A 17,684-nucleotide genomic window follows, 5' to 3' on the forward strand; every position below is an offset into this window, starting at 1 on the left:
TTGGAAAAAATAATCAATAAATCTGTTGGAAAGGGAATTACTTCTTTCTGTGGCCTTCTCTAGGGATGGATGGGTGATGCCTGGGTATCAAGCATCTTTGTATCTGTCAAATTGGAATTCAAAGTGTCTTGATCCAGGGATCTATTTTTAATAGGGCAACAACTCTCCAGGCTCAAACATTCAACATCCATGAATAATTTTTTTAAGGATTGGTATCAACCAATGAATGTGGACACTATCTTAGAATGCTTTTTTTTCTTTTTCCTAAATTAGCAACCCAAGACAGTCCCTTATATTTAGAAGCCTGGATCTAGGGTTACATATCAAGATACATGCACAACGCTACTTTGCTGAATGCAGCTGTCATGGTGTGGGCCAGAGATAATTTGCTGATCCAGCAGCTGAGGCCAGCGATTTTATGTCTGCATCTGCTTCTGCCCATAACTTGCGGGTAAAGACAGGGCCACTTCAAAGGCTGTAGCCATATCACCCTTAGCAGAGCACAGATCAGCGGGTCAGGGACATTCCCTCCCTGAGGCTTTGCCCGCTGAGACAGTCAGTGCTCCCTCCTGCAAAGGGCCTGCGTGACACCGTTCCTTGCCTCTGCCTTAACACTCTCACATGTCCTTCTGTTTCTCCATGTGCCTGTTCCCCGCCAGCCTGACAACTGTTCCCAGGGGTCTCTATCCTATTGGAATCTCCAAAGTCTAGCACAGTTTCTATGGTTGAACAGGTGCTTTGTCAATAAAGATCTGATGAGGAAATGGAGGCGAGGGACAGCACAGTGGGGAAATTGTCTAGAAAGCAAGCAGATGACTTTTACCCTGCTTGTGACAGGCAGAGTAAGAAGCAGCCTACTTAAAGCAGACAGTGGTTGTTTTTGTTTTTGTTTTTTTATGTTCAGCATCTATCTCTCCTTTCTTCTGGTAAAAAGCACCTTGGTTTTCCTTTGGGAAACCACCCTTCCCACAGTCTCAATCCATAAAGTTTGGGTGGAGCTGACTTCATCCTCCATTTCGTCGACTGAATCGTGACTCATTTCCTGCCAGAGAGGGCGCCACACAGCCTTGGACACTGCATCACTGTGTTGGAAAGGGTGGCCACACCTGTGTGTTAATGGCTGGTATCCATTCTAATGCTTTGGTTTCTGCTCCCGATCAATCATGCATTACTTCAAATTGAAACTTTTTCTCCTTTTAGCTATTATGGCAGAATTACTTTATTTCCATAGACATTGCTTAGCTGGTAGGAAGAAATCTGAAGATGCTGGCAGACACTGTGCCTCTGTGAAACCAAAATGTGCTCAGGAAGTTGAGAAGTAGATAAGGGAGATGTTCTTAACAATACTGAACATCAAGATCCAGCCATACCTGAAGTTACCTCTGGAATTTTCGTTTTCAACTATATGAACAAGTAAACTCTTTGCTGTAAACCTTTTTTTTTTTTTGGTCACTGGTTGCTGAAACAGTCTCCTGGCTCTTGGCCAATCCATTTTCTAACTGTGCTTACTGGAGTGAAGCAGGCATGATCTGAGTCCTGCAGGAAAAGACCATCACCTCACTCTGTCAATATCGAAACTCTCTGCCAGGACTTGGGGGCCTGGAAAAAAAAATCAGACCCTCATCTTGAGCCCAGAGCTCTCTGACTTTAGTGGGGCCAACAATTTCAGTGTCACCTAGAAGGGGACTTCAGGCCATAAGCTAGATATGAGTTGGTACCTTGCTAGCCCAACCTTCAGACTTCCCTGGTGGCTCAGATGGTAAAGCGTCTGCCTATAATGTGGGAGACCCGGGTTGAATCCCTGGATCAGGAAGATCTGGAGAAGGAAACGGCACCCCACTCCAGTATTCTTGCCTGGAAAATCCCATGGACGGAGGAACCTGGTAGGCTAGAGTCCATGGGGTCACAAAGAGTTGGACACGACTGAGTGACTTCACTTTCACTTCTTTCTTTAGCCCAACCCTCAGCCTCTCTGTGGTCTTCCCTGAGGCTGGGATGAATGAGCCTATTATGTTTATGGGAGTCTCAAGAAGGTTGGGAACCCCAAGGAAACACAAAGTAAGCACCATGGTAAACCAGCTTTCTTAAAACCATTTTTATTCTGCCTCTCAGCAACACTTCATTTGATTTGGATAAAAGATCAGGAACTCGAATACAAACAAACAGAATACAAGGTGTGTGGAACAGAAATCAAGATCCATATACTGGAATGATGCTAGGATCTCTGTGTGCTGAGAATTGGTATCCCTGGTTCATGTCCTCCTGGGACAAATGCTGGCTCATGACGGACGTCTGGGTGAAATGACAGGTGGAATCCGGTGTCCACCCATATTTATTTTTTGTGAGGGTGCCTGGGATCCACAATAATCTAAGAACAATGCTTTGTATTTGTGTAACACTTAGAATTTTCCCTCTGGGGCAATCGTATCTATCATGGTGATTAATTATCATACTGACCACTCCAAGATAAGTAGGCAGGTGTTCTTATCTCCATTTTCCAGATGAAGAAATCTGAGGCACAGAAGGCTAAGAAACTTGCCTAAAATCAGCTTGCATAGATATAGTGGCAAAGAAGGCATTGAAACTCAGGTGTTTTGATTTAGACACTTGTTGATTCACTTAGAGTAAGCTGCCTTTTCTTTTGTGTATGAAGGTTATTTTCACGATTTCTAGTACTAGTTTTTGAAGTTATTTTTAACATATACCCCCTATCACCTTTTGTATTAACTGCTTAATATTTTCTTTGAGTCCACTTCTTGTAAGTAAATGCATTTGACAAGAAAATTATATTCCTAAGTGGAGACTCATAAATGGAAAGCAATAAAATACATAGACTGAAAATAAAACCCACTAAGTTATTAAATTTTGTCTAAACAGAAGACTTTGAACCTGAGGTCTGTTCTTTATTAAGAAGGGAAACAAGCCAAAGAATCAGAAAGGTGTTGAGGACCCATGAGCACTAAACAGAGACTTTCTCTGAAATGTAATCAGGATTGAAAAAGAAAAGTGCAAATGTTCTTTGTGATTTAGTAACACTTAATCTTGTGGCTGCAAATGACTTAAAAGTATCTTTGTGTACCACAGCCACTCCAGTACTCTTGCCTAGAAAATCCCGTGGATGGAGCAGCCTGGTAGGCTGCAGTCCGTGGGGTCGCTAAGGGTCGGACACAACTGAGCGACTTCACTTTCACACATTGGAGAAGGAAATGGCAACCTACTCCAGTGTTCTTGCCTGGAGAATCCCAGGGACGGGGGAGCCTGGTGGGCTTCCGTCTATGGGGTCACATAGAGTCGGACACGACTGAAGTGACTTAGCAGCAGCAGCAGCAGTGGCATATCTTATACACGGGGTTAGCGTGTTCTGGCAGGCAGAATAATGGTGGCATTGTTAAACCAGTAGTCCCACCTACAGGGTTTACATTTGACAGAAAAATAAATACAGTGGGTGGCATTTCCAGGTGGCACCCAGGAAAAGCAAAGATCTTGCCTGAGACTTGCTAAAGAGAGAGAGAGAGATTGAAGTAAGTTCATTAAACACAGGCAGTATATTCTCAAAACTTGGATGGGAAGGATGCCCATGTACCTATGACTGACCACTAAGTACATTCTCAGAGTCTGAGTCTGTCTGAGGTGACAAATGAGGTTGTGGTCAAGTTGACCCATGGGGGATGCAAGCAAGGGGTTGGTGGGAGGGAGTCAGGCGAGACTAAGGCGAAAGACCATCTTTGATGATGGAATGGAGCCGATGAAAGGCCAAAGTGAAGCTACAACATGTAAAAATGAAAGGAAACAAGGCACACATTCAGCTCTATTCGATGACTTTAAACATGCTACAAATGTGCTCCACATTGCAAACCAGCATCCTTTACTCTTCCCGTGGACACAATGGCTTTTGATATACTGAAACAGTGAGGCTTGATTTTCTTAAGAAAAAAAAAAAATCAATGGCTTCGCTGATCTGGCTTTGCTGCCTGGGTTTCCTTAATTTTGGACATGTTGTTGTTGTTGCCTGCTGTTCTTTCTGGTTTTAGTTCATTTGCCAGGGACCTGCCTCTGGAGAGTCCTGGAGGAAAAGATCTCACAGTCTGAAGTCAAGGATCCATTCCTCAAAAACTCCTCTGGGGTGTGTGTGGATGAGGTCCATCCTCCATGCTCGTGGCTGACTGCTGGCTGTTCAGGCTCTGTGTGGACAAGAGACAGAGTGAGTGAGACAGACAGACAAACAGATGGTGGGGCGGGGGGAAGGGGGATGGCGGGGGAGAGAGAGAGAGAAGAGAAGAGGGGACAGAGAAGAGAGTGTAGAGCCTCTTCAGCAAGGGCTAGTACGCTACTTCACCCAGTGCTGACATGGACTAGCAGCTCTGCACGCTTTTGAGTCTAAGCTGGCTTCTTTTGGAAAAATATCGCTTACTTGGAAACATATGTTTTGCATGTTGCACATGCAAAAATCCAAATGATACAGTTGTAGGCACAATCATGGCCCCTGAGGCTTTCTGAGTCTTACTCTCCCCCTCAAGGGTTAGCAGCACTGTTAACATTTGGGGTGCACCCTCCAGGCATTTTCCTCTACATTCAAATCACAGCTGTAATTAGATAGGAGCATCTCAAGGAGAGACGGGAACGAGTCATGCAAATATCAGGAGGAATACAATTCCAGGAAGAGGGACCAGCGAGTGCAAAGGCCCTGTGGCATGCTTGTGTTGCTCAAAGAAGAGGAATTCAGTGCAGTTGAAGCGGAGGAGGGAGAGGCAAGGGCTGGGAGATGTGGATGGAGAAGCAGTAACCAGATCCTTTGGGGCCTTATAAAGCCATAGTAAGGGAGGTATTTTCACATTTAAATTGAAGTGCTGTATTCCATCCTATGAATGAACCAGTGTGTATTTATCTGTTCTCCCACTCGTGGACATTTAGGCTGTTTCAAGGTTTCCCCTATTTCAAGTGGAACAGCCATGAGCATCATCGCACATCCTTGGTTCTCATCCCTGGGCTTCACATTTGAATCATCTGGAGGGCCCTGTAATCTATTGATGCCCTGCCCTATCACTGGAGATTCTATTTCAACTGGTCCAGGGTAGGCCCTGGGCATTGGGGATTTTCATGTGTAGGGAGGAGAATTACTAAATGCCTTTTTGTGACACTGAGAAGCAGACTGCTGGGCAAGTAGGCACACAGATTTTAGAAAATGACCTTCTGAAAGACTGTCCCGATGTGCTGTTCCACCAACAGTGTGAATATCTTTTTTTTTAATTTACTTTTTAAAAAACGTTTTCAGTCTTACTTCAAATTTTTTCTTTCTTTTTTTTGAACATGTTTTTCATGTTTATTCTTCATCAATATTCTTCTTCATCAATATCCCACCATCTTACATCCTTTTCAAAGCAAAAATCTTTCCATTGTTGATGACTTAGGTCTGACTTATCTTTATCACAACTTATCTGAACCAACAAAGAAAGGCTTTTCTGATCTTCTGGAAACAGGTAATGTTTCCCATTTTTCATCACGGAATCGCAAAATTCTCTGAAGTCACATCTGTGCAAAACAGTTGCCAGGAAGGAAGCCTTACATCAGCCAATAATACAAAGACTAAGAGAGATGTGCTCTTATGCTTTTGTAAGAGCAGCTTCTTGCTTCTTATCCCTCATACTATTTATTCTTACTTCCCTTCTAATCCAAAGGGAGGATATGCTGAGGTCAGGAAGAACTCTTTTCAGTCTCCTTATAATGTAGAAGCTTTACCAGTACAGAATGGGTTCATATCTGCTAACTCTGAACCTGCTAATGGGAGATAGTCATGGGATCTTTAACCTTAGAAGTCAAGTTCTTCCTTAATGGAACTTTGGAACATGATGTCTCTTACTGCTGAGAATGACAAGCAAGCATTTTTAATATGTGGTAGGAGTGTGCTTGGGTGTTTAGGTACCTACAAGACCACTCAGGGATGTAAAGTCAGTGGAAATACAATGTATGTGTATTTGAGTTACAGAAATAAACTATTCACATTTTTCAAAGAGAAAAGAAGCAACCGTTGAAATGGAGATACTGGCCACCAAGCTGCTCGATGCTTATGAGTATGAATGGGTATAGGACTCCTGTTGAGCTCAGAATGTGGTTCCAGTGTTTAAACATATGACATGAGCTCTAAACAGACAACAACCTCAGCTGCTGTTTGACCCAGAAAACACCATCCATCCCCACACTGGAGGGAACATTAGGCTGATCAGGAGACGCTGTGTGACTCTCAAATAGGGCACCCTCCTATGGATAGGTCCAAGATGAATTTTGATTATTCAAAGCTCACTTTATGCCTTGACATTATAACTTCACCCCTGAGTAAGAAGCAGCTCCACTGGTTGTCGTTTATTGTATTTGTGGCAGACAACACTGGTCTCCCTCACACCCAGGTTTGGTTAACTGATTTTGTGCTAACTTCAGTTCCACTGAATTCAACCAAGCATCAGACACGTGACCATGAGCATGATCACAAGGAGAGAAGAAAGAGGAGACTTGGGAGATGTGTAAACTTTCTAGGAGGTAGGGCAGGGGAAGTAGCAATCACTGAAGCTTCTTCCAGGTGGCTTAGGAATGTGAAAAAGTCCTACTTTGCAGCCTATGTCTACCTATTAATACATAAGACTGCTTTCCATTAGGGACTTCCCTGGTGGTCCAGTGGTAAAGACTCCATACTCCCAATGCAGGGGGGTTTGATCCCTGGTCAGGGAACTAGATCCCACATGCTGCAACTAAGAATTAGCATGCCACAACTAAAGGGCCCTGTTGCTGCTAAGAAGAAAAGATCCTAAGTGCCAGAACTAAGATCTGGCACAATCAAATTAAAAATAATAATAATAATGTTCTCCATTAGATGCAAAGCTTTAGTGTAGTGTTTTTACAACATTAGAATACTTAGAACTAAGTTTTGGGGGTTAGCAATGCTGTGATAATGCATGTTTCAGGGCCATTTGGAGTTTTGATTGTGGGTCTGGGAATCTGTATTTTCACAAGCATCCCTGCTGGATCTGTCACAGGTGAGACCTGTGCTTTGTGAAACATGACAAGAATAACCTAACCTTGCTTGAATCCTCAGATGCCAGCAGAAAGTAAAAGTCTGCAGACTTGTTGTTTTTGGCTGAGGATGCGAAAAATCAGGATCAATAAACAGATGGCTGCAGTATTTAAATGTTTCACCTCTGTGATTCATTTCTCTACTTTCCCTAGCAACCTGTGAACAGGGAATTTGATAACTCCAAGAGACTGCAAGTTTCTGATTCCATATGAACAGAGCACTTTCTCCTGCCAGCTCAGCATTCTATCCCAAACTGTTGAATAAATTTGAGTTCAGCAATTTCCAGTTCTAACAGATTTGATGTCATCAAACTCTTAGCTTTCTTTGCTCCAACCACCACATGACTTACAGAGATATCCTGTAAAATTAGGATAGGTGACACAAAGAGAGATCATATTTGCGGTTACTGGAGGCAGGTTCTGAGGGAAGGGCTAACTGGATGGTGGGGGTCAAAAGGTACAAACTTTAGCTATAAGACAAGTACTAGGGATGTAATATATAATGCGATAAATATAATGAACGCTGCTGTGTCTTATATATGAAAGTGGTCTAAAAGGGCAAATTCTGAGAGTTATCACAAGGAAAAAAATTTCTGTTTCTTTCTGTATCTATATGAGCTGATAGGTGTTCACTAAGCTTACTGTGATAATCATTTCATGGTGTATGTAAGTCAACTCATTGTGCTGCACACCTTAAACTTATATAGTGCTGTATGTCAATGAAATCTCGATAAAGCTGGAAGGAAAAAAAGTTAGGATGAATGAGACTTTCATATGAGCTTGGGTGAACACTATCATGACCTGAATCTGTTCCAAGAAAGTGAACTACCAGAGATTTCAATCATTTGAGAGAGAAGAGATTGGTTACGGTTTTCTTAATAAGGGTAAAGAATACCTACACACACACACACACAGACACACACACACACAAAGGCATGTGTACTCAGTCCTGTCCAACTCTTTGTGACCCTGTGGACTGTAGCCCACCAGAGTCCCCTGTGCTATGTTTACCAATGAGCTACATGGGAAGCCCTTTTTTTGAAAGGCAGGACTTAACAAGTTTTAAAAGATAGCAGGAGATTTCAGACAGTTTTTTTTTTTTTTAAATGAAATACAGAAAACTGACATACTCAAAGTTTTTGGTCTTGCCTCTAGACTAGGCCTTCTCTAAAGTCAGATTTTCCCAGCCCCTCCGTGGAGGTCCTTGCTTTGAGTGTTACAAAAGAGTCTCTCTGCGGGTACACCTCCTGGGTGGTAAAATGATTCCCGTCCTTGGCCTTGAGTTTGATATAACATATTAGGATGACGAGTTTGCTGATGTAAATGAAAACTGACCACTCTGTTAATGGCTGGTGCTATTAGTGTGTTCTTCCTTTTAGATTTGGGAGGAAGGAAGTCTGGCCAAGTGTTCTAGTCACCTGCAGCAGAGTCTTTGGGAGGGAGGGGGAGCTTGAAAATGCAGATTCTTGGTCCTCGGTTATGACTCAGTGAGTTGGAATCCTTTGAGATAGGGCTCAGATGTCTAACTCTTTTAAAACTCCCCAGGTAAGTCTTCTGCAGCCCAAAGTTTGGGAACCTCAACTTCAGTAATTCCACAATGTGATTAAATTCCTCCAGTAAGCCAGGCTGGGAAATTTTATTTCAAAGGATTACTGAGAAATCGGGTCTTGTTCTTGGTTTTAATGGAAAACAGAACTGATTTCATTCACTGAGGTCTAATTTCTCACTGTCTCTTACACATATGCACACACACACATGACAAAGCTTTTAAATTTTATTCTCCGTGGAATTCTAACTCTGGAAAACATTTTTGCTTTTTTTGATACCACAGAAGGAAAAGTAGCTAAAGGGAACCTGACCATACAGAAACAAGTCTATCCTCACTTTATAGAGAGGCAAATTGAGGCACAGAAATCTTCCTAACTTGCCAGGGTGGGACTTCCCCGATAGTCAGGCGGCTAAGACTCCGCACTCCCAATGCAGGGGGCTTGGGTTTGATCCCCGGCCAGGGAATTAGATTTCACGTGCCACAACTAGAAGATGCTGCTTGCCACAACTTAAGAAAAAAATCCTGCACACCACAGCTAAATATCCCACATGAAGCAGTGAAGACTGAAGATCCTGTGTGCCGCAACTAAGATGGGGTGCAGCCAAATAAATAGGTAAGATAAAAGTAAATATTAAAAAAAATGCCAGGGTGGTCTGGGTGGCAGAGCTAGGATTTGAGTCCTAGCAAAACGAGTGCTGAGGGCCAGGCTCTAACACTGCGAAACACTTCCCATCAGGGAGAAGCAATGGAGAGGTGACCTCCTCTCCTATCCTTCATTACTACTACTAACGAAACCTTAATCGCAAGGATACAAACATCAGTGCTTCACCTGCATAAGAAACATTCTTACTAAGAATGGAGGAAGTCCTCATGTGGAGAACTTCCTCAATGGAGGAAGACTTCTGGGTCCCCAGTGAAACTTCTTGCTTGGAATCTAAAAGGCAAACTGAACTTTGAAAGCCAAATTGTCCACCAGAAACTCTGTAAAGTAGATAATGTCCAGGTTGCAGGTGTGATTTTTGTATGTTTTTGTTTTGTTTGGGGCCCTCATCATGTGTTTAAACTGTGTGAATTGGTTGTCAACATCTAAAAATCAGGAGATTTTAAATAAGGACCCAGCTTTCCATGTTTTTTGGAAAATAGGCCCATGAGGTCTGCATTCTAAGTGGTGGCAACCAGCAGGAGCAGAGTGGTAGCTGCTCCCTTTAAACTGTGCTCCTCTTGTCCCCACTGTTCCTGACCAACCTGCTTCATGCATGTATAATATGTTCCCCGCCTCACTCCTGCAGCTCTTTGATTTTCTTACCCTTGGCCCTAACTCATCATGTTCTTCTGGTTGGTTGAAACCTCAAGACACCAGCATTATAGAAATAATTCTAGAGTTAACCACAAGGTAAGAGCCATCTACTGGCCTTTGTTAGTGCGTGTACTAGAAAGGAAGTGCTGGCTTAGAGGTTGTGAGGTGGTGTGGTTAACAACAGCTTCCAGGGACTTCTCTGGCAATTCAGTGGCTGAGACTCTGTGCTCCCAGTATAGGGGGCCTGGGTTCAATCCCTGGTCAGGAAACTAGATTTCTTATGCCACAACTAAAAGAAGATCTTGCATGCTGCAGCAAAGATGGAAGATCCTGTGAGCCTCAGCTAAGACCCGGTACAGCAAAAAAACCAAAAACAAACATTTTCCAGAGCCAGGTTACCCTGGGCTTACCCTTCGTCTTTTATACTAATTAATTGCGAGGTATCAGGCAAGTCACCTCATTTCTCTGAGCCTCCGTTTCTTCATCTGCAAAAAATGGGGATAATATCACCTACTTCCTGGGGTTGTTGTGAGGACTCAGTGAGATTTAATTCATGTGAGAGCGTGGAACAGTACCTGGCATATGGTGAGTTCTAGGTCAGTTTCAGTTGCTATTATTATAACCACTTAGCTCAAACACTGATCTGGGCAGTATGTATTTTCACAAGTCCTCAGGAGTTACACCAGGACTTGGCCTTATTTACCTGGAACACCGTCCTTCGAGTTTGGCTCTTTTATTCAAAGCCCTGAACTCAGTTCAATAGCATCTTGAACTCTTTGAGGTCCTTCCTCCAGTCATGTTGATAATCATAGTAATAATGAACAAATGGTTTGTATTTCTTTATGCACTGAGAAGGAACAGATGCCAACCTACACACATTCTGTGCATCATCTGATTAACCTTCACAACAGTTTTATTAAGTGGGTACAACTATAAACCCCAGGTTACAGAGGAAGAAACTGAAGTTGAGGGGGCAAGCAGTAGGCTGCAGGTCTCACAGTAAACAAGTGGTAAAGGCGGGTACTTGTGTCCAGGAGGTCTGGTCCCAAACCTGTACCATGTTACCCTACACCCCATGGCCCCATGTTCACACGTACAGGCACATTATGCTTTCATTAAAGAGTAAAGTCAGGTGTGTTCTCATCTATCTTTCAACTGCCTTCTTCTTCACAGGCCAACATCATCCATTCGCCATCTTGTAGGCAAGATACTCTGAGGTTCTTTTGACATCTCAGTGTCTTTTTGTCCTCTCTCTTGGTCAAAGCCATCAATTTTTTCCTTTATGACACTTCCTATTTTGATATCTCCTCCTCCATCCAGCGGCCCCTGATTGCTCATGGATCTGGCTTGTCGGATAGGCAGTCGACCCACTGGGATATCCACTACCCTCTTGGTTGCCAAGGGGGGTTTGGCTGATCTAAAAGGTGTCCCCTTCCTCCCATACCCACCCAATGGGCCCCTTCCTGAAACCAAGTCAAAAAGACTGATGTTCCCAGCTTGAGGGAAATGGTGTTGGAGGAACAGTGCTGCTATGAGAGAACGGTGGAAGGATTTCTGAATTCTTATCTGTTTGTCCAGGAGTCACACAGTGACACAGAGATGAATCTGGGCTTGTCATTCCCAGATACTGGTTGTCCATCACACCACCTGCCCTTTGGCAAAACTCTGATGGAAAGTATCATTGGTTCTAGTGGATGGAGCCCATCTCCGCTGGCTGGAGAAATCAGAATAAATTTGTCCAGATCCAGAGAGAAACATCATCTCTTTGTGAGATAAGAGTTCACTGAAAATACCAAACATATGTAGAGACCCTTCTGTTCTTAAACTAAGAACAGTCAGGCTAGTTGGATGCAGTGTCATGTAGGAAATCATTAGCAGGTTAGATGCTAAGGCAGAGCAAGTGATAACCTTAAAGTTCCACTTATTGTCATACATTTCCCACTCTCTTACAGTTAGGTGGAACATGTGACTGGTGTTAGTCGATCAAATATGAGCCTAAGAGACAAGTATCTCTCCAGGGCTGAGGCAGTGAAAACCCATGTGGGATTCTCTGGCTTTTCCTCTCCCCTGTCTTAGCCTGAGAAGCCTTCATGTTCTAGATCAGAGGCTGGAAAACTATGGGCCATGGGCCAGCTCCCTGTTTTTATAAATAAAGCTTTATCACACACAGCCACATTAATGCATTTACAGATTGGATATGACTGCTTCTGTGCTAAAATGGCAGAGTTAAGTAGTTGCAACTGAGATGCTAATAGTGGCCTAAAATATTTATCATCTGGCCCTTTACAGAAGTTTGTTGACTCCTGTTTCAGACAGAGCAGCTACAAGATGGTGTAGTCTAGACCCTGAGGGACTGTGTGGAGCAGAGGCTTTCCACAAACCCATGTGGCCTATGGAATAGCAGTGAGGAAAAATGAAAACCATTTTGTTTGAGACTGTTACTGGAGCACAATCTAACCTAGCAGTTTCCAGTGGGCTTTTCAAGAAAAGGCACCTTAGAGGACTTCCCTGGAGGTCCAGGACAAAGACTCCCAATACAGGGGGCCTGAGTTTGATCCCTGGTCGGGGAACCAGATCCCACATGCCGCAAATAAAGATTCCGCATGCCACAACTAAGAGTTTGCACACCACAACTAAAGATCCCTCTTGCCACAGCTAGATTCTGCATGCTGCAACTAAATGTCCTGCATGCCACAACTAAGAGCCTGCATGCTGCAAGTAAAGATCCCGCATTCTGCAACAAAGATGGATTCCATGTGCCGCAGCTAAGACCTGGCGCAGCCAAACAAATAAAAATAAATATTAAAAAAAACAGAAAAGCTTACCTACTTCCAAGTGAAGTGAACCGCACAAGAAATAGCAATGACGAGAAGGCCAATGATGATGGAGGCGACAGCCACCCACTTGGCATTCCTTCCAAGCCGCTTGGATCCTTCGATGTCTCCATCCTCATAGCTGTTCTGAGCCTGGGGGACACAAGGGAAGAGCTGGTGATGATGACCCACAAGGAAAGACATGGCTTCCAAGGCTGATCTGAGCCAGTGGCATGGTTACCACCTCCTCCAGGAAGTCTTCCCTGAACTCCCAGTCTGAGTTAACTTCCTCTTCTGTAATTCCTGATTACTTTCATCTTAATATTTACCATAGCATATTGAAAAGAATGATTTGACCTCTCCCATTAGAGTATAAATGCTATGCGAGCAGGGACCATTATCTACCTTGTTTAGCACAGTATACCACCGTCTAGTGCAATATTTGTCATGTAGATATATGCTGTAAATATTTGTACGCTGAAAGGATGAATGGGTACATCTGTCTCATCCATTAGAACAGGGGTCTGCAAGCTATGGCCCATAGGCCAAATCCAGCCTGCTATTTTTGTAAACAAAATTTGTAGAGAACACAGTCACAATCATTTGTTTACTACTGTCTGTAGCTGCTTATATGTTATAATAAGAGAACTGAGTAGCTGGGACAGATAGCGTACTGCTTACAAGTCCTAAAATATTTATTATTTGGTCTATGACAGAAAAAGATTGTCCGCTCCTTATGCTAGAAGGTCAGGGACCCCGGCTGACCTGTTCACCCTTTTGCCGAAGCCAAACTGTCATTCACCTGGCACCTACTCATACAGCTTCCCCAGCTGTTAGAATACTGGAAAACATCTGTACTGATTGGTAAGCAGCAGCTACCACTTAACAATTTCCCAGCCATCCTGCTCTCTCCTCTGAGTTTCTCCAGACATCTCCATGATCCAGGGTATCACTAGGCTCAAGATGGTATCCTTGTGCAAAGGCACAGAATCTTCTGTGCCCTTTGGAGAGATGTCTGATCCATTGTAGGAACTCAAGAAATCTGTACTGGCTGAATGGGTGATGAATACATCAGTTTTCCTACAGAATATGAGTTCACTAATGGCATCCTGGAGCCCCAGAAAGGAGAGGTGCTCAGAGAGCCCTTGCTGCTGAGCTGAAGGTCAGATGCTATCTTTCTCTCTTATTATAAGCCCTCTTTATCATAACTCCCACTGCTGAGACTTCCCCAAAAGTTGTGCTGCAACCCAAAGAAGACTGGAAATCTGCATTTGTAAGTTAGGGACAGATGATTCGATCCACGGCATGAATTGCAGGTTTCCGTGGGAATCTCTATTCTTGACTCTGAAAGCACAGCACTTCAGTAATAATCACCCTTCTTTGTGGACTATGAAGGGGAATGAGGCATATGCAGACAATTACAAGACAGAGAAACTCCCAGTAAACCACAGAGCTTTCTGCTTCCGGAACCTTCCATTAATTCTTGGACCTGGGCCATCTTAGTCAGCAACAGGCTGGGAGACTTGCCTCCCCAGCGAGTCTTGCTATCGGGCCTCTTGTGTGAATGGAAGAGTGGGAGTTTGAAATGATGCCAGAGGCTGCTGGCAGGGAGAACTTCAGAACCCTGCATCCTGAATTCTGGAGCTCTGAACCCTGTGTGCCCACCAGAAACACTTGGATAGTATTAAAAACAAATGCCAAAGGCTTGGCCCTATTCTGGAGAGACTTCAATTTAACTGGTGTAGGAGCCAGAAACCAGTTTTTTAAAGTAGAAATTGTGGTAAAATGTGCCTGACATAAAATTTACCACTGTTGAGTGTACAATTCAATGGCACTAAGTACATTCACATTGTGCAAATATCACCGTCATTAATCATCTCAAATTGAAACTCTGTTTTCATTAAACAGTCACTCCTCATTCTTCCCACCACTCCTCCCCATCCCCAGCCCCTGGCAATCACCATTCTGTGTCCTGTCCCGATGGAGTTTTCCACTCTAGGGATTTTATGAGTTGGCTCATACAATGGTTGTCTTCTGTAACTGGCTTATCTCGATGAGCATAATGTCCTCAAGGTTCATCTATGTTGCAGCACGTGTCAGAGCTTCTTTCCTTTCTGAGGCTGAATAATATTTCATTTTATGGATAGGCCACATTTTGTTTACCCATTCATTCACTGATGGATACTTGGGTTGCTGCCAGAGTATTTTTTAAAAAACCTTCTCAAGGTCAAAAACCTTTGGTCTAGACAACTATCTTTAACATCGTGCAAGGTCAAGATGTTCACCATCTTAAGATTTAACCCAAGAAAATGTGTCATGGAGCATGGGCTCTAAAATGCAGAGAGATCTGAGTTCAGATTTCATGTCTTATCAGTGGTGAGAATTACAGCAAGCTATCAAGCTTTCTAAGCCTCAGAGTCCTCATCTGTATACTGGGGACAACAGTAATAACACCTTCTTCATATTGGAGAGGCCAACGAGTTAATTCGTGCAAAGTGGTTAGTATTGGTCCAGAACATAATTTATGCTCAATAAATTGGCTTTTACTATGAATTGCCACTGCCTGTTTTATTCTTCTTCTTTTTTTTTTTTTTACAGTTCATAACTTTTATAAATAAAATAAATTAAATGTACAGTGAATAAGTTCTCTGAAATATTTCAATATTTCTGCAGGTTTAGTAACATCGTAAAATACATTTCAACTAAAATTCACAAATCTAAAAACCTGTTAGGCATTTTTAGGCGTTTTAAGATGGAAATGAAGACCAATGTTACATCGTAATATGCCAATTACAAATAGTACTTCAAATAGCAAATACTACAGTTTGTCCCAAACTTTAAAAACTATTCATGAACTCAACACTGAACTATTGATGGCTATGAGAATTGTTTCCTAGCCTTTTTGAAAATTTCAACCCATTTACGTTTAAGGTAATTATTGATAAGTACGATCCCGTAGCCATTTTCTTTATTGCTTTGGGTTCAAGTTTATACACTCTTTCTGTGTATCCTGTCTATAGAAGATCCTTTAGCATTTGTTGGAGAGCTGGTTTGGTGATGCTGAATTCCCTCAGCTTTTGCTTGTCTGTAAAGCTTTTGATTTCTCCTTCATATTTGAATGAGATCCTTGCTGGGTATAGTAATCTGGGCTGTAGGGTATTTTCTTTCATCACTTTAAGTATGTCTTGCCACTCCCTTCTGGCCTGAAGAGTTTCTGTTGAAAGATCAGCTGTTATCCTTATGGGAATCCCCTTATGTGTTATTTGCTGCTTTTCCCTTGCTGCTTTTAATATTTGTTCTTTGTGTTTGATCTTTGTTAATTTGATTAATATGTGTCTTGGAGTATTTCGCCTTGGGTTTATCCTGTTGGGGACTCTCTGGGTTTCTTGGACTTGGGTGATTATTTCTTTCCCCATTTTAGGGAAGTTTTCAACTATTATCTCCTCAAGTATTCTCTCATGGTCTTTCTTTTTGTCTTCTTCTTCTGGGACTCCTATGATTCGAATGTTGGAGCATTTAACATTGTCCCAGAGGTCTCTAATATTGTCCTCATTTCTTTTAATTCGTTTTTCTTTTTTCCTCTCTGTTTCATTTATTTCCACAATTCTATCTTCTAGTTCGCTTATCCTGTCTTCTGCCTCTGTTATTCTACTGTTTGTTCCCTCCAGAGTGTTTCTGATCTCATCTATTGCATTATTCATTGTATATTGACTCTTTTTTATCTCTTCTAAGTCCTTATTAAATCTTTCTTCCATCTTCTCAATCCTTTTCTCCAGGTTATTTATCTGTAACTCCATTTTGCTTTCAAGATTTTGAATCATTTTCACCATCAAAATTTGAAATTCTTTATCAGGTAAATTCCCTATATCTTCTTCTTTTGTTTGTGTTGGTGGGCAATTATCTTGTTCCTTTACTTGCTGGGTATTTCTCTGCCTCTTCATCTTGCTTATATTGCTTTGCTTGGGGTGGCCTTTCCCTCTTCTTGCAGTTTGTGGAGTTCTCTTTATTAAGTAATTTCTTCACTGTGTGTGGGGTTGGACGGGTGACTTGTCCGGGTTCCCTGGTTAGGGAAGCATGTGTCGGTGTTCTGGTGGGTGGAGCTGGATTTCTTCTCTCTCCTTTAGAAGACAATGGGCTGCTTTTCTGGGAGCCTGATGTCCTCTGCCAGTATTCAGAAGTTGTTTTGTGGACTTTACTCCACGTTCAAATGTTCTTTTGATGAATTTGTGGGGGAGAAAGTGGTCTTGCCATCTTATCCCTCCGCCATCTTGTTCCTTCCTCCCCAGAACACTGGATTCTTATATTCCACTTGGTCGTGGAGTATCTCTTCCCAGCTGCTCCATCAAGGCGCAACCGCTGTACCTTACCTTGGACAAGGGGTATCTCCTCAAGGCCGCGCCTCCTGCTTTGAATGTAGATCAGCTCCTCTCGGCCCTCCGGTGCCCAAGCAGCCACCACCTCCTGAACGTGGTACAGCTCCTCTCGGCCACCGCCCTAACCCTGGGCGCGGGGTAGCTCATCTCAGCCACGATTCTGCACGTGGTCTCCCGCGTCTGCGCCGCCGGAGCCGGGCGTCTCCCGCGTCTGCGCCGCCGGAGCCGGGCGTCTCCCGCGTCTGCGCCTGTGCCGCCGGAGCCGGGCATCTCTTATTCTTCTTCTAAAGCTGAGGTCCTTGGGGTGAAACAGAATCTTCTGGGCTACTTATGAGAATTACAGGTGTTCAATCTCTACTCCTCCCAAGTTTGGGAAACTTTGTTTTAGAGGCTTCATAAGTCAAGTCACTGCATAGAATCCTAGAACCCCGAATTGTGAGTTCATAATCAGAATCCCAGGGACGGCGGAGCCTGGTCGGCTGCCGTCTATGGGGTCGCACAGAGTCGGACACTACTGAAGCCACTTAGCAGCAGCAGCAGCAGCAGCAGCAATCAGTTTAAGATTATATAGATTCAGACCCTCCTAAATT

The 17,684-nt window shown here is 43.2% G+C and overlaps 1 protein-coding gene across 2 annotated transcripts in view; it reads right to left on the minus strand.

The window, feature by feature from the left end:
• Positions 1 to 2,085: 2,085 nt before the first annotated feature.
• Positions 2,086 to 17,684, minus strand: part of TMEM233 (transmembrane protein 233) — a 47,660-nt gene continuing 32,061 nt past the window's right edge. Inside the window, exons 2-3 of one of the 2 annotated variants that reach the window (XM_055405209.2) lie at positions 12,738 to 12,874; positions 2,086 to 4,181 (exon numbers count right to left, since the gene is read on the minus strand). In XM_055405209.2, coding sequence (XP_055261184.1) covers positions 4,175 to 4,181; positions 12,738 to 12,874 — 144 coding nt within the window. In that variant the 3' untranslated portion in view covers positions 2,086 to 4,174. Of the gene's footprint in view, positions 4,182 to 12,733; positions 12,875 to 17,684 lie in introns of both variants that reach the window. The other variant, XM_055405210.2, reaches the window with a different exon arrangement.

The sequence above is a fragment of the Moschus berezovskii genome, chromosome 19, assembly GCF_049115385.1.
Source record: "Moschus berezovskii isolate FMDL1 chromosome 19, NW_MosBer_1.0, whole genome shotgun sequence".
Classification (NCBI taxonomy): Eukaryota; Metazoa; Chordata; class Mammalia; order Artiodactyla; family Moschidae; genus Moschus; species Moschus berezovskii.